Source organism: Typopeltis vanoorti, chromosome 8, assembly GCF_054136105.1.
Source record: "Typopeltis vanoorti isolate ZY-2024b chromosome 8, IOZ_Tvanoo_1.0, whole genome shotgun sequence".
Lineage (NCBI taxonomy): Eukaryota > Metazoa > Arthropoda > Arachnida > Uropygi > Thelyphonidae > Typopeltis > Typopeltis vanoorti.
Window position 1 is genome coordinate 149,562,771 of NC_143556.1, and position 24,464 is coordinate 149,587,234.

Below are 24,464 nucleotides of genomic sequence, written 5' to 3' on the forward strand. Positions count from 1 at the left end.
ACTGCAGAAATTCATGATATATTCCTGGGAAGGAATATCTATGGAGTGTTTCTAGAACCTTGTAGATTCAATGCACTGGGAATAATAAAAAATCATTCTGAAAGAATGCAGCAGTTTTGGGTTGGTAGTTCTAATAAACTGGTGACTCAGTGTATAGATGTAATAAAAAACATGAATCAAAAGTTTCAGTAATTATACTCTAATTAAAAATAATGTGAAATTAATACCATGATTTGTTACTTCCAATCAATCAACCGAGAAAAAGTGTCTTCTATATGTCCCCCTATCCCCTCCCTAAATCTATTTTTTTTTCATTAACCATTCTGGTTCTGTCTAAAGGGAAATAGGAGAAGATACCATGATTTACTTTACTGCATCATTTTATTTTATTTATTTGTTAGTTTGCTGTGACACATAACAGTGTGTGTGTATATATATATATACAGTTGAGCTAAAATCCCTTCATCATAATCTGTTTTATACAACAAACTGGGAACAACACATTGCATGTAAATCACATTTAACATAAAAAAAATTAAAATGGTGTTTCAAAGTCTCATTATCAAAGTTTTTGCTGACCATATATTCTTGAATATAACAATGTCTATAAATAGCAAACTGATCATGCAATTTTCAAAGGATACATTACAAACTATTTTTATGTGTATAGTTTTTTTTTGGATATGAGATGTGAAACTGACTAAATGATATATCACAAATAATATTAACATTAATATACATTTCAAAGAAATGAAATTTACAGATGAACTCTTTCTGTGACAGTAAGTTTTGTATTTTGAAAATATTGCTACCAATCTCAAAATATGTATGAAGAAACCTTAAACGGCATTCAGATATTTACAATTTTATTATAAGTCAAACATTTTAATATAAAATTCACAGAACTTTTATGGCATAATAAAGAAATTCTCTCTGCAGTTTTCATTTTTAAACTGTATTTGATGCTGAATGTAGTAAAAAACCACAACATTAGTTTATTTTATAAATTAATGTGATTAGTGATATTTATAAATGAATAATATACCTCATATTTATTACCCATTTCCTAATCTACAAGATTTTAATTATGGGACTAAAATGATTTAATTTAGTATCACATAACACAATATATATTTATGAAATTTAAGTCTTTCAAAACTAAAATATATCACTTGTTATACATCAGGTAAGACATAATATACCTCTTAACAAACAGCCTTGTAAAATGGCTTTGCTAAAAATATAGCTGCATTTTTGTTTCTTTAGAATTGTACATGATACACCTTTTTTGTTGTCCTTACAAATTTTCTACATCTATTAATAAATATAAATGTACAGCATTATGTTAGTAAATGCTATCTGTGTATCACACCATTAGGTAACCCAGTCTGTGGTGCAACAGATGAAAGTTCCAGTTGCACTAAGAGAGAGAAATGATCAGATGGGATATGTGGATGAGGACAACCTGAAATTTTATTTTCTTTTAGCCACTCAGGATCAAGAGGACCAAGAAGGCCTAAAACTGACATATGCTGCTTTGAATAAAAAACATAATCAATAACGCCTTTAAAGTAAAACCTGAAAAAAAAAATTAAAAAATAAAATAAATAAAAGCAAGTTTAAAGAAAATCCATTTAAGTTCAATTTAATCCTACTTTAATTTGATGTGAAATAAAAATATAAAAAATAGAATTAATTAGCTAATACATGAATATTAATATTTTTCAGACCAATGCCAATGTTTTATCATACAGAATGCATACATATGTACACATTTTAATCAGTACTACATTTTCTTTAAAATTTAGCACAAAATATGGAGTAAATTCATTCCTTCATTCTTTAGTTTTGCAGGTTATATACCGCACTGACTGAATGGATGCTGAAGAATTGTCTCTTCCACTTCCTCTAGCAAAGATCCATCACCATTGTCCAGTCCCCCAGCAGTAGATCAGAGAATTCAAGACCTTACATTAAGTTTCATTAAACTGACATCCCCATCTATTTGCTTACCTGTCCAACTTATTTAAATTTTCTATCACCTCAGCAATTTTGCTAATAACCCTTCCATCATCTGCAAACAACTGAGATCATCTGGTGACAATATCATAGACATAAAACTGATCAATAAAGGTCCCGGTACTGAGCCCTGTAGAACTAGGGTTACCATATTCTAAAATGTTGACACCCCATCGCCTGACCAACTCTTCTGGACACAAACATCTAACACAAAAATAAATACATATGTTTGAAATCTTTATCTTTGTAAGCTTTTCATTAATTAGATGTGATGAGTATTAATAAATATTAATGATGAGTATGCTTATTAGAACACACAAAAATATGAGATTTTAAGTGCCATCATAAGTCTTATGAAACAAGAGTAGGCCTACATGTTAAAGAATTAGATTTATCACACTACATACATTACTTTGCAGCCCATGCATATTTTTCATTAGACCTAATTTTCTTTAGCAGTTCTTTGTTTCGACACAAATAGTCGAACATATTTTTACATGTAAAATGTCTGTAATTAAATTTAACTATAGCATGTCATTTCACAGCTTGTATGGTAAGTCTATTTCTTTCCTTGGTCCACTGAACTTGTATTAATGAAGAGCCTTTCAACACTGGCATTGTGATCTGGAATTGCAAACAGAAACTGAGCCATATTTACAATTTCATTGTACTGTTCTTCATTCTTGCAGAATTTAATGTAGTCACACCATTTTTTTCTGACACTTGACATTTCTTTCCCATCATATGAAGAGGGGTTTTCGGGAACAGTTTTTTTTCGAAAATGTATGCAGACAGATATTTTCATTATCAAAATGCAGACATGTCCGCATAAATGCTGATATATGGAAACCCTATGTAGAACCCCACTTGTAAGTTTCCTTTTCCTTGATATTACTTCCCCAGACACATCCCTTTGATATCTATCTGATAATTAATTTCCCATCCAATTCACAAATTTGATATCCAACTCCATGTGTTGCAACTTAATTATCAACTTATCATTTAGTGCCCTTCAAATGTCTTTGCAATATTTCTTACATTAACAGCCTGTGTCACTTTATTATAAAAAGGAAAGAAAATTAATGAAACAAGAGCACCCTTTAACAAATACAAGCTGACCTCAAATATTACCCTCATCTGTCAAATTGTATATACAATCTCTCACGAATTTCTTCAAAACCTTGGAAACTACAGAAGAAATACACTTTCTGCCTCCCTTAACATTCTCATTTACCCAGAAAAAAACAATCTCTCCAGATGCCTGTATCCCTTTCACATTATCATTTCGACCACCACGAACATCAACCCAGCATTGTCATTTATTCACAATCATTTTCCTTCCTACTAGCTAACTGGCTACATAGTGAATGAGCTCCTTGGATCCCACTGCTAGTCTCCTTTTGTACTACATTTTCTCTCTCCTTACTACTAGTCACCTTCCTGGCATGAACCTTATATTCCTTATAAATCGTTCTCTACTTCTGTCTTTATATGTCTCCGATACCCACTTTTTCAACTGCAATTCCTTTCCCTAGTCTTCCATTTAATTCAAATTGTTATCTTTTTAACTCACAAGCTAAAAAAAATAAACCAATGATAAAGATATATCACTGCCACCAACAAATGTTTCTTAACCAACTACCAAGTACTATCCCTCCCTTCAAATTCTTCCATCAATTGTGTTCCAAGCTGGTTTCTATTATAATTAATTGTTTTCTAATTTCACATAAATTCCTTTCTTCTTGATACTCCTGCATGGCTTCCTGTCCATCGGCTAAGTCAGGACTACATAGTTCTTCTCATCAGTGGTGGAAAAGTATGACATCACAGTCACGATCATATCCTCTAATACTACATCCAAATCCAAAACTATTGATCTTTGTGTTCCCTCTACCACATGCTGCCTAAGACAGCAATTGTTCCTCAAGAAGTGCAGAACTCCATTTCCCTTATTACCCGAATGTTCTTTTTTCTGACTAATTGGGCTCTGGTCCTGGCTCTCATTTCCGGTCTCGTTTAGAAGAGGTTCCTGTGTCCAGCCGTTCCAAGGGCAGGGAGTCATGTCCCGCCAGCAGAAATCCAACGATGATAGGAGGTTCGTAACAGCAGTGAGGGTCTATTCCAGAAGTACCACTGCGAAATTTCTTGACGATCTCCGAGTATGCTGTATCATCGTTGCCGTGAACTAGTATCCAAATGTAGTTTTTACCGGAAGGAAGAGGAATGTGATCTCTAGGATCTAGTGTACTGAACTAGCTGGCAAGGTTGCAAGTGAGAATTTTGTAGAACTTTCCTAGATTGTGAAAATTAAGGCTAAGAAATGTCGATCCCATAGTTAGTTAGCGTAAAGAACAATTTTGTGAAGTCGGAAAGCTGCACTTCTAATTAATTATGAACTAATTGTATACAGAGTTTAGAGAAATTTGCTAATGTTATGTAATGAAAGGGAAATTGATTGTGAAGTTTAGTTACACCTAATTCTGTCTTTTGCCTCAATTAAGTTACGTTAGAGAGTGTGTGTGTGTCTACCCACATGTCTGATTGCCATGAGCATATATGTATTCTTTGTCGTAGAGCTTAAGCAAGAATTGCTAATCTAATTGAGTGGAGAACCAGACACGAGCCTTACTTTGTCTTATTGTTATTTAGCTGAGTTAATCAGAGACAGATATTTTGATATGTGTAGTTTCAATCTTTGTAATTACCTTGACTTAGAACAAATAAACAGTTTTGTTCGCTTAAAAAAAAATATAGATACAGGCCAGGAGAGTGACTAACACTTTCCTGGTAAGGAAGGTGAAACTGGAATATGAGAGGAGATTGGCCCTAAGATCCAAAGAAAATCCTAAGGAATTTTTTAGCAATGTGGCCAGTAGGAGGAGAAATGACTGTGGAAGCATGACATTGTGGGATAAAAATGGGAATAAAGTGACTGATGAAAAGGACATAGTGGAATTGTTCAATGAACACTTTATTGGAGTATTTCATCCTGGAGGAGTTTTTTTTATTTATTTTTTATTATCCCATGGTATTATTACACCAGATCATAGAGGTCAAGTTCATGCATTTTATACAGCACCTTTTCTGAGTTGTTATAGAGTTCACATTTGGAAATATTCATACAGTTTAGCAAATGCATTGGTGATGCTTCCTCGATGTTACAGATTTTGCAGGTGAGGAAGACTTTTATGTCATTTCTAAACTTGATTGGTCTTGTGTGGCCGGTCTTGAGGAGAGAGAGATCATGGTAGTGGCACTGCGATTAAACTTGGAGTTGATGGTAGCTCCTGGATTTTCTGCTGAGTACCAGTGGTGAGTCATGTCCTGAAGAATTGTTCTTTTTATGTTTTCTTTTTGGGTGGTTTTAAAAAGATCGAAATCTGTGGTATCACTTGATGTTGCGGCCATTTTTGCTACTTCATCTGCAGTTTCATTTCCCTTTAATCCCACATGGGATGGGATCCATTGGAAGATTATTTCGGAATCCTTATGTAGTTTGTTTATGTTTTTTGCTATGTCTCTAAGTATTTCTTGATGGCTAGTGTAGCAGTTCTTAATAGCTTGAGGGGCTGCTAAGGAATCTGTGAAAAATATAAACTCCTTCGAGTTTTTTTTGTCCAAATATTGCAGTACTGTGTTAATGGCTATTAATTATGCATGGTATGAGTTGCATCCAATATTGTTAGTTGTTTTTAGTTCTATATTATGAGAGCCATAAATGAGTACGCCACTCCCAGAATTGCCATTTGGATTTTTGGACCCATCTGTGTAGATCTTTATTGAGTCAGGTCCATATTCCATTATTTTTGAAAGGGCTAATGATCTCAAGATTTCAGGATTTTCTAGGCTTTATTTCTCATGTTTCCCTATTTCAGAGTTGATAACTATATTTTTCCTGTCTTGATTTGGAGGAAATGCTGGGAAGTCGGCTATTTTATTTGGACAATCCAAGGGAATTTTATTTTCTATAATTTCATGCATTGTTGATTTTTTCTTTATTCTGTTTGTTGGTTTCCAGTTTTTAAAAAGTTCACTTGTTCTATGATGTGCAAGGGTGGCTCTTTTTTCTACAAATTTGGTTAGATTTTCTTGCCACCTAATTTTTAAAGGAACAAGGTTGGATTCGAATTCTGCTATTTTTCCAGGAATTGTATTCCTTAGTCCACATATGATTTTAGCTGCATTTTTCTGAATTTTTATAAGCTTGTCTAAACTGGTTTGTGATGTTTGCATCCAGATAGGCGAAGCATATTCCATTATGGGATGGATAATAGAGGTATATATGTTGGGGAACCAATGCTAAAACTTTTAAGGTTTTAGCATTGGTTCCCCACTCTTTACCTGAGATACTTTTCATGATATTTAGTCTTCTTTTTGCTCTGACTGCAACATTGTTGATATGTTTATTGAAGCTTAGCGATGGATCCAGAGTAACTCCAAGGTATTTGGGGTTTTCATTAAATGTAATTAGTTGACTGTTTAGCTTAATCTTTGGTGTCCACTTTCTGAGGTGGTTATTAATAGTAAAAACACAGATTTCTGATTTAGTAGGGTTAATTTTGATTTTTTGGTTTTCACAGTATGTAGAAAAACTTTCAATGGCATTGTTTAAGTGACCTTCTGCTGTTTCTAGGTTGTGAGCTGAGAATAGAACCAAATCATCAGCAAACATAGCTATCTTTGTTTCTTTATTTATATTTTTATCATTAAGTCATTTAAGTAGATGGAAAAACGGAGTGGGCTCAAAATGCTACCTTGAGGGAGTCCCTGTCTTATTTTCACTTTCTTGGAAGAGGTATTATTTATTTTAACTCGAATTGATCTATTTCTAAGAAAGCCATAGATCCAGTTAAGAACTTTCTCTTCTATTCCGATATGACAAAGTTTAGAAAAGAGTTTCTGCCTCCACACCTTGTCAAAGGCATTGCTAAAATCTATAAAAGCTGCAATGGTGGATTTGGTAGGTTTGGTCTGAAAGTTATCTTGAATTGTCTGGGTTAAAGCAGAAAAGTTGATCAGTTGTTGAGTGACTTCTTCTAAAGGCAGCCTGAAAATTTGGTAGTATACTATTTTTGTTTAGACAGTAATTCAAACATTGGAGTATCATTTTTTCCATTAATTTGCCTGGAATCGAAGTCAGCGAAATTGGTCTATAACTTCCTGGTTGGTCTTATGGTTTGTTAGGCTTTAAGATTGGTATGATTGTGGCTGTCTTCCAGTCTTTCGGAACTTTTCCTTGTTTTAGGCTATTGTTGTATAGGCGAAGTAGCCAATCTAGGGCTAGGGAAGGAAGATGTTTGATCATAATTCGAGTATGTTATCTGGTTCACATGATTTATTTATATCTAGTTTCTCTGAGGCATCTCCCAATTCAGAGATTGTAAATGGATCCCAGAAAAGTTTGTTTTTGATATTTTGGGGAGTTTGCAGCATTTTTCTGCTGTCGAGCCTGTTTTGGTATTTTTGATATCCTGGAGGAGTAAATTTTAATACTAGAGAGATAGGACAGGTTCGAGGTTTAGAGGTGTAGGAGGAGAGTGTGTTCCAAATACTGAGTACTCTGGATGCCAGTAAAGCTGTGGGACTGGATGGTATTTCACCACGAGTTTTGAGAGAATGTGCTAAAGAACTGACAGCGCCTTTGACCTGGATTTTCAATGAAAGTCTGGCTGTGAGAAAGGTGCCCAGGGAATGGAAGAAAGGTAAGATAGTGCCATTGCATAAGGGCGGTAGCAGACTGGAAGTGTCTAATTATAGGCCAGTTTGCGTGTCATCAGTAGTTGTTAAGATCTTGGAGAAATTAGTGAGGGACTATATACAGCATTGGGCAGATGAGGGTAATGTTATCTCTGAGAATCAACATGGATTTGTGATGGGGCACATTTGTTTTAGCAATATGCTAGTCTTTTATAATAAAGTTACAAGAGCAGTAGATAAGGGAAAAGCAAATACTGCCATTTTCTTGGATTTCGCAAAGGCAGGGTGCCACATAATAAGCTGATATTTAAGTTACAGCACATAGGTCTGGATGTCAGGTTGGTCAACTGGATTCAGGATTGGCTGTCTGATAGTATCAGAGAGTTGTGTTTGGTGGGGCAGTTTCAAGGAGGCAGAGGGTTACAAGTGGGGGTCCCACAGGGCTCAGTACTGGGACCTATATTGTTTAACCTTTATGTCAATGACATTGTCAGTTGACTGCAGATGATGTGAAGCTGGGAAGGGTTATTAGTAATAGTGCAGATGTGGTAGCCTTGCAAGAGGTTTGAAGAAGCTAGACAGATTGGTAAATGAATGGGGGATGTCGGTTTAATGCAGCAAAATGTAAGGGCTTGAGGTTTGGGACACATCGATGGGACACTGCATAGTTGATTGGAGGAGCTATACTGGAGGAAGTAGGGGAGACAAGAGATCTGGGGTTGATGATTGATAGAAATCTGAACTTCAGGAGACATAGTGCAAAGGTGGTGAAGGTAACACAGAGGATTGCTGCAATAAGGAGAAGGACGTTGACCTGCAGAGATAAAACAGTTATCATTCCATTGTATAAGACCCTGATCAAACCACGCTTAGACTATTGTTCTCAGATTTGGTCCCCAGGATTTGAAGGGGATAAATTAACTGTGGAAAGGGTACAAAGGCAGATAACAAAGATGGTTTCAGCACTGTACAATGTTAGTTATGAGGGTCGGCTGAGGGAATGTGGACTGCAGAGTTTGGTGGATAGACGAAGGAGAGGTGATATGATTGAGACTTTTAAACTGTTGAGAGATGGGGAGTTCTTTCGCTTGGTTGAACAGTGGGAAGGAGCAATGACAAGAGGCCATGGAAGTTACGGAAGGAAACTGTGAGCAAGAGGATGAGGAGTGGTTTCTTTGCATGGAGGATGGTTGAACCATAGAATGCATTACCTGATAGAGTGGTGAGAGCGAGAACGGTCAATGAGTTTAAGGAGTGGTATGATAGACTTTGTGTTTCCTAGGAGGGACCTCCCACAATGAGTGTTTTGACTCCATGGAGGCCTGAATAATAATAATAATTTATATTGCTATAGTTAAAGTATCACCAATGGTCATTCATTTGGCCCTTGCCCAACTGTCTAAATATTTCCTGCTCATCACCCTCTATTTTTCTGTATATATTAGGATGTTGCCCACAGCAACATTCTACTAAATATCCTGCTCTATTTACTGCTACCTCACACCACATACTCTCAAATTCATCAGGGCCATTTCCTAAGAGGATACAACTCACCACTGTAAGTAACACTCCATCATTTAACTTTCCTATAATGCCAGAATATGCTATGATCTTCAATTTCTACATCAGGCAAATTCTTATTTATCAACCCATCTCATTAATACCATTATCTTCATACAGACTCATTTTAAATACTCCTGAGATTTATATACAGAAAAATCAGTGCATTTTCAGTATCCTATAACTATTACTCCTGCAGCCTCCTCGTGGCTCTTCAATACATTGTAAACTCTCTCTATCTCTCTCTCTCATTTTTCAAGCCAGTGTCCCTGCATGAAGCCATCCCTACTACCTTTCATCCTGGCAACTTTAATTTCCTCTGCCCTAACACACTCACTTACCTAGAAAACAAAAATCTCTCTAAATACATGTATCCTTCCATGTTCAACTGCAATTCATCTCTCACATCCCTTCTAACATTAATTTCATTCCGAGCATCTATTATTCCTGACCTCTTTTGCTACAAAGTACTGCTATGATCTCATTTATGTCACTGCTATTCTTTTCAGTTATGTATTATCATACCTAGGTAACACATTCACTACGTTCCCTCTCTGATATACAATCCCTAACATCAATCTCAGATCTCTCACTAACTGATTCACAGTATCTCTTAGATCATTTGTACCAATCATCACTATAATCTCATACACATTTTCACCTTGCTTCATCACAACTGCCAAAATCTCTATCATTTCTCCAGGCATGCTACTCGGTATACTCTAAATCACCAAGTCTTTATACAGCACATTCCTCACAACTCCATTTATTTTTTCCTCAATGACATCCCTGACTCTTTCTGCTTCCACTCTCTCTCTCTCTCTCTCTCTCTTTCTTTTCTTTTAAACTTTCCCTCCTTTATCTCCTTGCATTAATTAACCTCTCAAGTCTTATAATCCTTCCAGATATCCTCCTAAATTCAGTCATCATGCTTCCCATTTCCTTTCTCAACACTTTTATTTCTTTCTCCATACATCTTGCTTTCACTTATACAATCAAGGCCATATGTCAAAATAACTTCTTCTGCCACATTCTCTAAAGTCAAATTTCTTTCCTATTCTCCTCGTCTCAAACATGCAACTCCAATATGTCAGAACTAATAAATTTCTATGTCATTATGATACATAATCCAGAAACAGTAATGCTCCAATCACCCAGCACTTCTCACTGCCTGCATTTCATACATACATGAAGTGTACAGGCTACAATGCCCTCTACCACTATGCCACAAATGGCAGCAGGCACGGCAGTTACATGTTAGTGAGCTCAGCTTTGGTGACAGCCATAATGAGATTATTTAGGTGACAACCTGAATACATTCTAAAAGATAAAGATACAGTTAAAAAAGAAAATTATTTAAAACAGCTGTAATAAAAATATACCTAGAAATGCACAGCTTTAAAACTAGATATGGTATTTAGTACCCTTGAAATACTAAAACAAATTATAATTTTTTTGGACATTATGGTTGGTTGGTTGATTGGTAGAGCCTTTGCTACTTAACGGCTCACAAAAAGTTAAGCAAGTTTGAGCGCGGTTAGTAGTTAGAAGGGGTTCAATCGTTTGATGGTGTTGGCACATTCTCCCTTGATGAGTCTTTGGACTCCCTGGAGGTGTCACATAATAATAATAATAATAATAATAATAATAATAATATGCTTCCAGCTTCACCCTCTACTGGGAAGTTTCAAGCAGGAATTCCTGTGGTTTTCTGATAATGCTAAAGTGTATGATTTAAGAAGAATAGTATGCACTGTGAACAAAGGACAATGATTAACAGCTATGACAAAATTATGCACTTTTAGCTGAAAAGAATACCAAATGCATATTACATTGACGTGACTGTACCAAATATGAGACTAGGCATATGGAAGTAGTAATGGACATGGAACTGATGTTCAGAGAACGAATCACGAAACTAGACTAAACAGCTGGGAGGATCAGTTTAAAAAACACTCAGAAGTTGGAACAAGGAAGTTGTAAGATTGTCTAAGTTGATAAGTGTATTTAGATATATCTTCGGTAATTATTCATCATCATCAAATTCCTGATATATACCCTCCAGGGATGTAGAGGATATTAAGATGAAAAAGTTACATCATTACTAACTTCCTATCAACAATTTCTTCCAAATTTATTTGTTATCTGTCAAGATTCCAACATAATTATATCTTACTTTTTCTGTCTTTAAAGGCACTTTTTATAGAATCAATCTACCTACATCTTCCTACAAGTCTGGCAAAGAACGCTTTTTTTTTGTTAACCTTTTCTCATTTTGTTTAAGTGATCATACCACCTGAGATTAGCTCTGATCATACATTCCTGAATGCTAACAATGGCAAGTTCCTTTATAATATCCTCATTTCTAATGTAATACTGCCATTGATGCTGATTCTCGTAGACAGGCTTATACGTTGGTTATGAATTATTAAAACACTTAAGGTTACAAATACAGTAACCTGTATTTGTAGTGCCTACGTGCACGTGCCTTCTTTTGTAAGTTCCTTTAGAAGATGGCAACGTGACGTTGCCGAAATATCGGAAAATATTTATTAAAGTATAATTTAATTTATATCCTTAACTACGTTGTTCATTTCCTTAAGTGTTTTAATAATGCCATTGATGCTATCTATTCACTTCCCCAATCCTTCTCATAAGTCACTGATAAGTTGGGATAAGGCAGTTGTAAGGGAAGTAGCCAGAGATTGTTTGAATAAGGCATTATCAGACTGCATACTCAGGATCAGGTGAATAAACTGAATAGGGATTATAAAGCAGAAGCTGTAAAAAAAAAATAAAAAAAAATCATTGTGGAAGGAATATCAACATTAACAAAAAAGTGATCAGCATGCTGAAGAACAATATAAAGTGCAACTAAGAAAGGTAACAAGCATAGCAGGGAATGCATGTTTTGAAAATTATGGAGACAACTACCGTTTGAATAAAAACTTTAGTTTAATATAACTAAATTGTAATGAGTTTTTCTTTATTCTTTTTCAGGGTATATTTGGCTGTGTAGAATAAAGAATAAAGAAAAACTCAAGATGAAATTCCACAGTCTGAAACAACGGCAAAATATGGCGACCAATCACAGGAATCCATCTAATCAGGAGACCGCCTCCCTGATAAACACCAACAATGAACAATAATCAAGGGAGACAAGGAGCGACCAACCACCGGCAAGCAAGAACCATGTGATCAACCTATCAAGCCACACCATGAATATCGGCGAACTTACGCTACTGAATAAAGGATTTAACTATGCAATAGCACCTAAAAAGGTAAACAAATTGGATTTTATCTACCACATAGAAAGAGGCATCAGGTCCCTACCTAATAATATAGCTGATAAAATACGTTTAGAAACTAGTAATGTCCTGAACACTAAGAAAACCATACAGAACAATCTCACCAAAACAGAACTAGCAGCAATTAAGTCATTAAAAGCCAAACAAAACTTAATAATAACGAAATCAGATAAAGGCAATGTCACTGTCGTCCTTGACAGGTCAACATACATACTATAGATGAATCAACTAGTAGCCGATAACAACACATATAAGCTAGTAAATTATAACCCAACAAAAAGGATAAAGGATAAAACAGAGAAACCACTCAAGTCCATCACTTCTTGGCCACCAGACACTGTTAAAAAACTGAAACCCCACTATGCCCCCCCCCCCCAGAATATATGGGGTCCTGAAAACACACAAACAAAATGTGCCCCTTCGACCAATTGTGGAAGGAATAGACAGTCCCAATTACCACTTAGCCAAGAAATTAGCGGCAACACTCAAGGAGTTGGTAGGGCATTCCCCCTCCTACATAAAAAACACACAACACTTTATAAACAAAATTAAAAACATAACACTCGACAAAGACGACTTATTAGTCAGTTTTGACGTTTCTGCCCTTTTCACTAATGTCCCCATCAATGACACAATTCTCCTACTACAGAACAAATTTCCGCCCGACATTACGGCCCTCTATGCCCACGTACTACAGTCCGGTTACTTCGTGTGGCAAAACAAATTTTACCTACAAAAAGAAGGTACAGCCATGGGCTCTCCACTATCCCCCTCAATTGTTAACTTTCACATGGAAACCTTTGAGCAAAAGGCTCTTGATTCCACCACGCTAAGACCGATAGTCTGGCTCTTAGATACGTTGACAATGTGTTCGCGATCTGGCCACACGGGCGACAAATGCTAAACACATTCCTTAGCCACCTGAACAAACAACACGAACGCATACAATTTACCATCGAAATCGAAAATCAAAATTCGCTCCCGTTCCTAGACACACTAGTCACACGTCTTCCTTCAGTCAGTCTATCCTTCACGGTCTACCGAAAACCAACACACACACTGGCCAATACATACATGCTAACTCATATCACCACCCATCACAAAAAATGGAGTCATTAACACCCTTAAAATCAGAGCTACAACAATTTGCTCTAATCAAGTCCTGAAACAAGAACTAAAAATCATCAGCGACACATTCACAAATAATGGCTATAACAAAAATACTATTAATAAAATACTCCATAAAACAACAACAAAAACGAATCTAGATTACAGTAAAACCATAGCCATCCCATACATTAAAGGGTTATCAGAAAAAAATCAACAGAATCCTACAACATTATAACCTCAATGCCACCTTTAAACCACCCACTAAACTTAAAACCATATTCAACTCCTCTAAGGATCCTCTCCTCCCATTAGCACATCCTGGAGTCTATTGCATCCGCTGCACCTGTAACTTACCGTACATTGGTGAAACAGGACGGACAATACGCAAGAAAGAACACATTAGACACATTAAATATAACCATTATGGTGAAGCAGGCCTCTCAGACCACATGCTCAACACTTTACACCAAATCAACTGGAAAAGCACCCACTCTTTACACCACACAAAAACCTGGTATGAAAGGAAATTTAAGGAAGCCTGCGAAATCCTGATAAACCACCAAAATATCAACAACAAAGATGGCATGAAAATTCCAAGGATTCTGGATGGCACATATTCAGCCTACCTAATACATAAGATCCAACATAAGTCAGGACTCTAACCAATCTTCAACTAGTATTAGAAACCATTCCATACCAACTGGCTGGACTGTACAAGTATAATCATGATGTTAATATATGTATATAGATAGATACTTGTTGTTACGACCAATGTATTTCTACAACCAACAGATAACACTAATAATAGGACTCAAGCATTGATGCATAATTTTTTTTTTTTTTTTTCCACCAGAGGTCAGACCAACAATTGTTGTAGCAGTTAGTCAGTATCTTTAACAAACCAGTTTGATTGTAATGTAGCTTGTTTTCTGTGTATAGTTATATGCTCCAGATGATGACCTTGACAAAAAGGTCGAAACGTCGAATGCAGATTTTAGTTATATTAAACTAAAGTTTTTATTCAAACATGGTAGTTGTCTCCAATTTTCAGTAATTTTCAAAAAATGCATTTGGATCACCGTTTAAGCTTAAAAGAAAGGATATAGTAGGGAAGGTTAAAGCTGATTTTGAGAGAAAATTAGCTAAGCAGACCAAAGTAAACCCAAAAGCATTTTTTTTTTTTTTTTGTTACATAGCAAGTAACAGAAAGAATGATTAAGAAAAGAATTACACTGATTCCCAGTGTAAATATCAGGAAAAAAGTTATAAATTATTTATAAAAAATTACTTGTTTATATTGGTGTCCAAAACACATCAGTTCACACTTCATACATGCAAAATAGATGAAACTCATAAAACAAAAATAGCAACTCATGACAAATAACAATATTCAACTGGATTGGTTGACAATAACCAATTACACCCATTGATTTCTGAGTGCTATTGTCTCAGTGCACCTTTTGCCTTACTTTCCAGATGCTTTAAAACCACTGGAATGCTAAGAATTTGACCCGCTGCACCACCTGTATGTCTGTTCAAAGCACTCAAAGGTGTTCATATTTGTGACTGAACATCTAGGCTATTAACCAAAGTAAACCCAAAAGCGTTTTTTTTTTTTTTTTTTTTTTTTTTGCTACATAGCAAGTAACAGAAAGAATGATTATGAAAAGAATCCATATGAATAGAATGTGATGTAATGTTTATGCATCGAAAAGCTCTTCATGAAGCACTAGTATACTGGGTTTAATTTTTGGAATCACACAAAGCCAGGAAACAATTAGGAGAGTCTTTAACAGGATAAATGCAAAAATATAATATGGGTGAAATTGAAATTCCATGAGTGTGCACCGTACACCTAGCACACTGAATATTATATGCCCCTTGTACTGGATGGTATATCAGCTCAGGTGCTACAAGAATGTGCAAGAGAACTAGCGCTAGCAATGTCTCTAACAAAGTTGTTTAATCTAAGTCTCAGCTCTGGCAAAGTTCGAAAAGAGTGGAAAGAAGGCAAGATAGTTCCATTGCATAAAGGTGGCTCCAAGACAGTAGTAGCAAATAACAGGCTAATTAGTATCTCTGGAGTTGTGTAATTAGAATTTGGAGTGGTTAGAGTGTTGGAAAAGTTGGTTAAAAGTAAAATTCAGGACTGGATGGATAGGAATATGATACTTTATAGGGGAAGCATGGTTTTCTAAAATGTATGTCCAGCCTCAGTAATTTATTCATGTTTTATAATAAGATGACAGCAGAATTGAATAAGGGAAATGGCTACAACATTGCACTGCTGGACTTTGCAAAGGCATCTGACAGAATACCACATGGAAAATGATTACATAACTTGGAGAAAATGGGAATAGATATGAGAATGGTGGCATGGATGGGGAGGGGTTGGCTGATAGACAGGCATCAGAGGGTGGTGTACATGGAGTAGAATCCACACTAATGAGTGATTACTGGAGTGCCCCGGGCTCTGTACTAGGACTATTACTCTTTAATTTTTACAGTAATAACATAGCACAAGATTTGAGGGAAGGATATTCAGGTGTTTGCTGATCATACAAAATTGGGGAGGACAATAGTTGATAAAGGTGATGTAAATATTCTGCGGGATGATTTAAATAAATTGGTAGTGTGGATAAAGAACAATGGTTATCAGCTTAATGCTGCATATTACCTTAGGTAATGCATGTCAGGATGAAAAGATTACATACTTTGCATCATACTGATGATATTAGATTACAGGAAATTGATGAGTCTAGGGGGGGGGTGTCTGGGGATGATGACAGATAGAGATCTGAAATTCAGAGAACATATTGAAAATTATCATGTTGGAGGCTTAATGGATTGTATACACCACTCAGAAAGGATTAAAACAGAATTTTAATCAAATCAAAGTCACCCACGTGAGTGACTCCAAAGTACTATCTAGGTAGAGCGCCCTCTAAGGACAGTTGTAGGTCGCCTGGAATGTAAGGTGGGATCTCTGATGATAAGTGTTTCCCAAATCTTAGGAAGCTTAATGCAACTGTATTTATTAAGATTTGGTTGATTTCTGAGAGCTGCTGCCGATTCTAAAAATAGTCTCTCTTTTTTGAATTTGCTGTGGTAGAGCATAGTGGGTTTTTTTTTTTCCATGTGTTACACGAGTCATATATCTGCAAGCATGACTATGGTCAGTCATGACCATGTCTTGGATACAACTCACAAGATTTCACGAAAAAAAAAAAAAAAACCACCATGCTCCACAACAGCAAATTCAAAAAAGAGAGATTATTTTTAGAATCAGCAGCAGCCCTCAGAAATCAACCAAATCTTAACAAATACGGTTGCATTAAGCTTCCTAAGATTTGGGAAACACATCATCAGAGATCCCATCTTACATTCCAGGCCACCTACAACCGTCTTTAGAGGGCGCTCTACCTAGATAGGACTTTAGAGTCACCCACATAGTTGGGCTTAGTATTGTGTGGTATTTGTGTATATGTTACATTAGTTTTTTTTGTAATCCCTGAAGATGTCTCAGTGACTGAGACAAAATATAGGAAGTATTAAATTCTGTTTTAATCCTTTCTGAGTGCTGTATACAATCCATTAAGCCTCCAACATGATGTCCTCACAGCACTTAAGCCTCTACACACGGATAATGCAAATTAGCTCACCAGATTATTTGCATGTTGAAGAACACATTGATAAGTAAATATAGGGAGGTTATCCCTCTTTGAAAAGCTATGATTTAGCCACATGTTGACTAATGTGCACAGATTTGGCCACCTGCATTTCCTGTGGATCAGGAAGTGATGGAGAGAATTCAAAGACAAGTGACCAATCTGGTGACGTCTGTGGAATGCTCCCTTAGAATAGATTGAAGGTGTGTGGATTGCAGAGTTTAGCTGACAGGCAGGGGATAGAGGAGAAGACAGAAATGTATAAGTTCCTAAAGGAATTCTATAAGATTGACACAAAAGTAATTTTTGGATACTTTAGGAGTAGGGGCAGAACAAGGGGTCACATTTGGAAGTTGTCTAAGAGTATGGTTAGTAAGGGTGTGCAGATTAGGTTCTTTACTTGGAGAGTGGTGAATGAGTGGAATGAATTGCCAGAGGTAATTTTGGATGTCCCAACAGTGAATAAGTTTAAGGAGATGTATGATAGGTGTGTGAATGGGTAATATGTCTCCGGCAAGGAGTCTTTTGACTCCATGGAGATACCTGTCTAAATCATAATAAAATAATAAACTCTTATATCTGTGGTCTCCAGTCTTCGACCAAGAGTTTTATTTCTAACCCAGCTCTCAGATTCACAAGTTAAAATTGATTTGGATGTTTTGTATAAAGTTATTTAGTATTTTGACTAATTTTCTTCTAATTTCATATAAATTTATTCAGTTGACTTTCTACCAAGCTAGCTTTATTAATTCTGTTGCCTATTTCGATATTTAATTTGCCATCTTCACTAAAAATTGTGCCTAAGTAGCTGAAATGTTTTACTTATTCTAAAGTTGTCCATTCAAGATACAGTCGATGTTTTCAATTTTCTGCCTATTTTCATTGTCTTTATTGCTGATTTTCATATCAAATTTATTATAACATTTATTCAATTTAGTCTAGAATCTTACAGATTACTGGATTTATTTAGTAGTATAACATAATCTGCATAAAGTAGAGCTAAGTTAACATAGCCATTTTTGATATCAGATTTAATACCACTTTTTTTTTCGTAATGTGATCCATATAATGAATATCAGTTGATGATATGTGCACCCATGTCACACACCATCTTAATGTACTTAATTCAATTCTAACTGCTAACTTACAGCTTAAATAGGGGCTATGTATTACTCAATATAATGTCCCATTTACACAGTAGCATTTTGAAGAGCTTTTTTCTTGACACATGCCTTTTCCAAGTCTGTGAAACTTAAATACAAATCCTTGTTATATTCCAAGGATTTCTCAGCTATTTGTGTTAAACTGAAAATCTGATCCTGACAACCTCTATTTGCTCTTCATCAAGCTTCCCTTGCACAATTTTTTTTTTAGCTGTTTCTCAAGTATACGTGCATAAATCTTACCAGGAACACTCTATCATCACATACTTTTGAAATTCTCACATTCAGTTTTATTTCCCTTTTTATAGCTGGATACTATGAGAGCTCTATTCCAATTGTCCAGAATTTGCCCCTCTGACCAGGTCTTCAAAATTATGCAGTGCAGCCACTGCAAAAACTTTTATACTTCCATATTTGAGCATTTCTGGTTGAATATCATCCAGTTGTCTTCCTACGTTTAAGATTCTTGGTGGTTTTTTATTTTGAGTATTGATAGCCTTTCTGCCTGAATGTTTTCTATCACCATTCTGTCACTGCTTGTTTCATTTAGCAGTCTTTCAAAGTAATTACTCCAGACATTTAGAATATCTTTATCTTCAATTTTCATGTCACCTTTATCATCTCTTATTCCTATTACAGTACTCTTTCCTCCATTTCTAAGCTTTTTCAACAGCCTCCAGAATATTTTGCACATTTCTGATATTTATTTTCTATGTGTTTTTTCTAGGTGTGCCTCAGGGCTCTGTGCTTGGGCCATTGTTGTTTAATTTGTATATAAATGATATAGGAAATGGCTTAAAGGGAGATATTTAGTTGTTTGCTGATGATGCAAAGTTGGGTAACGCAATAAAAAATCAAGCTGATGTTGAAAGTTTGCAGGATGATTTAAATAAGCTGGTAGAATGGGCAAAAGATAATGGATGTCAGTTCAATATGGAAAAGTGTAAAGTCATGCATTTTGGGATTAAAAGATTAACAGCTGTGTACTACTTTTCTGGATAATTTCAGTTTCAACTTACCGAACCGTCGCGCTTTGTAAACAATATCTTCTCCGTGCAGAATCATTATTCTAACTGATAAGCTTAGGCGTTGATGGTTATTCATGACTTATTTTTCACGGTATTAACAACACCACAAACACTTTTATCCACAAGGATGTTTTATTAACGCTAATATTTTGCTGATTTTCAACTCAGCATCATCAGAGCACAACACACATGTAAATGCGACAGTGAGTGAGTGAAACAATATAATTGCAAAAGACACAAGATCTAAAGTCCTATTTTTTGGCGCCCTCTAACGAAAAAAAAAAAAAAAAGGCAGCAGTTATCCAGGAGTTTTTCTTAGGATAACCGTCTCCCAAATTTTTGGCAAATTAATGCAACCATATTTGTTAAGGTTGGGAGAATTCTTCAAAGCCATTGCTGACTCAAAAAAAAAATAATCTTTCAGATCTATAACGACTCCTAAATAGCACATTCGTTTTCCTCCATCTAATCCTGTGTGAAGGAGTGTCCAAAGCGTGGTCTGCCAGTCCCGACTTGCCATAGTAATAGTAGCGAATGTATCTTTCATGTTCTTCCAGGCAGATGTTCACTGATCTTCCTGTTTGCCCATAATAGGCCAAGTCACAGTCACATGGAACTTCATACACTCCTGGGTGTGCTAAAGGGTGAAGTTTATCCTTTGGCGAGCGGATCAGAGTTGCCAGCTTGACATGAGGCTTGAAGGTGGTGCGAAGGCCATGTTTCAACAATACTTTGGCTATCTTTTCCGATGTACCTCTGATATAGGGAATGGAAATGGTCATGTTGTATTCTGGTGTATTAGGGGGGGGGGGGCAGAGTAATGGGCCTATGTAGTATTTTTTCTATTTTGTAGGGATTGTAGCCGTTGGCTAAGAACATATGGCGCAGATACTGGAGTTCAGTGGTCAGAGCTGTATCATTAGAACAAATGGCTCTGGCTCTGTGTGTAAGTGTTTTTAAAATGCCATACTGTTGGAATGGATGATGATGTGATTGTTTATGTAGGTATCTTCCAGTGTGTGTAGGCTTCCTGTAAATAGAAAAAGATAGTGATCCATCTGAAAGGCGGGTGACTAATGTGTCAAGAAATGGTAGACAGTTATTTGATTCTTTTTCTACTGTGAAGTGAATTTTGGGGTGTTGGCTGTTTAGGTAGGTGACAAAAGCGTCCAAAGTGTCTTGTCCATGGGGCCAGATGGCAAACACATCATCTACATAGCGCAACCAAACTTGTGGCTTGTATGTAGCTGTGGTAAGTACTTTGTTTTCAAAGTGTTCCATGTAAAAATTTGCTAACGGGGGTGAGAGGGGGGAAACCATAGCAGTACCATTAATCTGTTTGTAGAATTTTCCCCCCCATGTAAAGTAACCTGCATTCATGGTAAATTGAAATAATTCAAAAATATCTGGGGGAAATTTAGACTTGATTAAATCAAGAGTGTCTATAAGTGGTACATTGGTAAATAGGGAGGTGACATCGAAACTAACCATTATGTCTGAATTTTTTTGGATTAGATTTTTAACCACTGTTTTGAAATGGATTGAATTTTTTACAAAAGTAGAGGAGTTGCCAGTAAGAGGGGCAAGCGACTTAGCTAAATGCCGGGCCAGTTTATATGTGGGACTATCTATGCTATCAACTATGGGGCGTAGGGGAACATTAGTTTTGTGGATTTTTGGTAATCCATAAATACGGGGTGTTTTAACATGAATTGGTTTTATTTTCCTGATGATTTCTTTGGGCCATGATGTCACTTTTTTCAGTAATTTTCGGACTTTTTTCTTTTGCGACATTGTAGGGTCTTGATGTATACTTTGATATGTGGAACTGTCACATATGAGATCTTGCATTTTTTTGTTATATTCTTCTTTATTCATGATAACTGTTGCATTTCCTTTATCAGCTTTTGTAATAATAATATTTTTATTATTATATAACTTTTTTAGGGCAGTTATTTGCTTATGTGGTATATTACTTTTTGGAGGCTTAGCTTTGTTTATAATACTTGCTATGTCTAGTCGCACGTTATTGGCCATTGCTGGCAGAAGATCGTGGATACCCCGTTCTACTTTCATCATAATTTCGAGTTTAGGAATTTGTTTGGGCGCTCCAAAAAATAGGACTTTAGATCTTGTGTCTTTTGCAATTATATTGTTTCACTCACTCACTGTCGCGTTTACATGTGTGTTGTGCTCTGATGATGCTGAGTTGAAAATCAGCGAAATATTAGCGTTAATAAAACATCCTTGTGGATAAAAGTGTTTGTGGTGTTGTTAATACCGTGAAAAATAAGTCACGAATAACCATCAACGCCTAAGCTTATCAGTTAGAATAATGATTCTGCACGGAGAAGATATTGTTTACAAAGCTGTGTACTACATTGATGGAACAGTACTCCAAGAGATTGATGAGGCTAGGGACTTAAGGGTGTCGGTAGATAGGGAGATGAACTTCAGGGGACACATTGCTAAGGTGTCCAAGATTGCACATAGGATTACTTGGTTGTTGAGGAACACACTGACATCCAGAGATAAAGAGGTTATTATTCCCCTTTATAAAGCATTGATACTTCCACATTTGGATTACTGTGCTCAGGTCTGGTCACCTGGATTCCTTGGAGATGAGTAGGCTGTGGAGAGGGTTCAGAGAAGAGTGACTAAGTTGGTGAGTGATGTAAAAAATGCTCCCTACATTGATAGATTGAGAGCTTGTGAATCACAGAGGTTGGTTGATAGGTAGAGAAGAGGGGATATGATAGAAACATTTAAATTACTAAAAAGTTTTTATAAGATTGATGCAGGAGAAATATTTCAGCTGTGTGATAGTGATGGAAGAACAGGTCATCCCTGGAAATTAAAGAAGAGTATGGCTAACAGGGGTGTCAGAACAAAGTTTTTTGCCTGGAGGTGGTGAATGAGTGGAATTCATTGCCTGACTTAGTTGTGAGCTCTTCGTCTGTAAATGAATTCAAGAAGAGATATGACAGATATTGTTTTGCTAGTTTGGGTCTCCCACGATGAGTCTACTGACTCCATGGAGATAGCCATAATAATAATAATAATGTTCTTACCAAAGTCTTCCCATGACTTCTTTGTAGCTAGTTTTGCACAGCACTTTGCTTTTTTACATTTTTCTCTGCATTGTCTTAAGAGCACAAGCTGACTTACTTGCCAGGAACTTTCAATATGCTTTCTTCTTTTCTTTAACTTTCTAATCCATCATGGAATTCTGATTTTGTCAGAACTACATGATGGATTAGGAAGTTAAATCTATCCTTACAAAAAACTTCACTACATGCTTCTCTGGCTTTATCAATCAATGTTTTCTTCAAAGTTGGCCACAGAATCTCCAAGGTTTGATCCTTGTTTTTAAATTTTTCTTTTCTTGATTGATGTTTGTGTACTTTAGTCTACAGTTCACTTCTGAAAGCTGCTCAAACTTTGATTTGTTTTAAAACTTCAGTAACTAAGTTATTATTATTGACATCGAACCATGGACTCATTGTGGTAGATCAATACACTTTCAGATAATGCATTCCACCCACCAACCACTCTCCAAACAAAGAACCTACTCTTACTTACTTGTTCACATTCCCCTTATACAGCTTTCGAAGACAGCCTCTTGTTCTACCCTCATCTTCCTTTACTCTCCTCAGCAATCATCTAGTAACAATCCCCTCACCAACTTATGTGTTTCAATCATATTCCTCTTCTTTTATTCACAAAACTCCGCAAGTTACATTCCCTCAACATGTCCTCATATTCCACATGTGGAATATGAGGTCAGGTTGAGACCTGACACTGACTTAGTGAACCTACTGTATGCATTCTGGACAATATATCTTCATCTCTTTGAAAAACAGGTGACCATATTTGTGCAGAGCAGTCCATTCTCTTTGAGCACATGCTGACCTCTCAGATTCTTTAAATCACAAAAAAAAAACCCATAAAAAAAACTCCTTGATTGTCATATTTGTACATACCAAAGTCTTCCTGTGACTTTTGTTTAGCTATTTTTACACAAAGCTTCACTTTCTTACACTTTTCTTTGTATTCTCTAAGAGCACAAGCCGATTTGTTTGCTAGAAACGTTCAATATGCTTTCTTCTTTTCTTTGACTGCCTCTTTAACTTCCTGAACACACCATGGAGTTCTAATTTTTCTATCCTTACAAACAACTTCACTACATGCTTCTGAATTTTATCTCCCTTTTTTCAGAAGAACAGGCTGGATAAAAGCTTGCTTCTATGCTGGAGCACAAGCTTTTAGTACAGCTGAAGGGGATACCATCAGGAATAGAAGAATAAGCTGGTATGAAGGCTGCTGAATATTTTTCGTATTTCATTCTGATGAAAGATTAGAGAAAGTATACTATGTATGCTTTCTCTAATCTCTATAGTTCATGGAATAACAGGAAGAGATTTGCCTTGGTCATCTGATGCCAAGAAGTCTGCTTTATCTTTAGAAAATTTTACCATTGTATCATCAGGATGCGAGAGAGGCAAAAATGTGGAGGGAAAGAAGTTGCATTTTATAGCCTTGATGAGGGACTTAGAGCAGGAATACTACCAGTTGAACAGGAGACTAGCTTAGTGCATTTGCTTTGGATTTGTTGTTGAAGATTTTTTGCAGTTATTACTTGCTATAGTAATAGCAAGTTAAGTATACAGTGAGTGAGAGCCTAGAGTTTTTGACTTGAACCATTCAGCATATGCTAATATCCATAAATGCTCTGCTGAATTGGTCACTACCATTCCTCAATTTTCTTCTAATCATGTACAAAACGAATAGCTGCTAGTCAACACCCATGTACAAACTTTTCAAACTAACTCCAAACTTATAAAACCAACTTCTCATCCTTTTCCTTAATTCCTCTATTGTTTGGAACAATCTCCACAGTGCTGTTCTCCT

General features: G+C 36.1%; 1 protein-coding gene across 3 annotated transcripts in view; it reads right to left on the reverse strand.

The window, feature by feature from the left end:
• Positions 1-362: 362 nt before the first annotated feature.
• twin (CCR4-NOT transcription complex subunit 6-like twin) overlaps positions 363-24,464 on the reverse strand; it is a 501,959-nt gene continuing 477,857 nt past the window's right edge. For 2 of the 3 annotated variants that reach the window (XM_090397005.1, XM_090397006.1), the window contains exon 11: positions 363-1,578. In XM_090397005.1, the coding sequence (XP_090253131.1) occupies positions 1,356-1,578 (223 nt within the window). In that variant the 3' untranslated portion in view covers positions 363-1,355. The remainder of the gene's footprint in view (positions 1,579-24,464) is intronic. The other variant, XM_090397007.1, reaches the window with a different exon arrangement.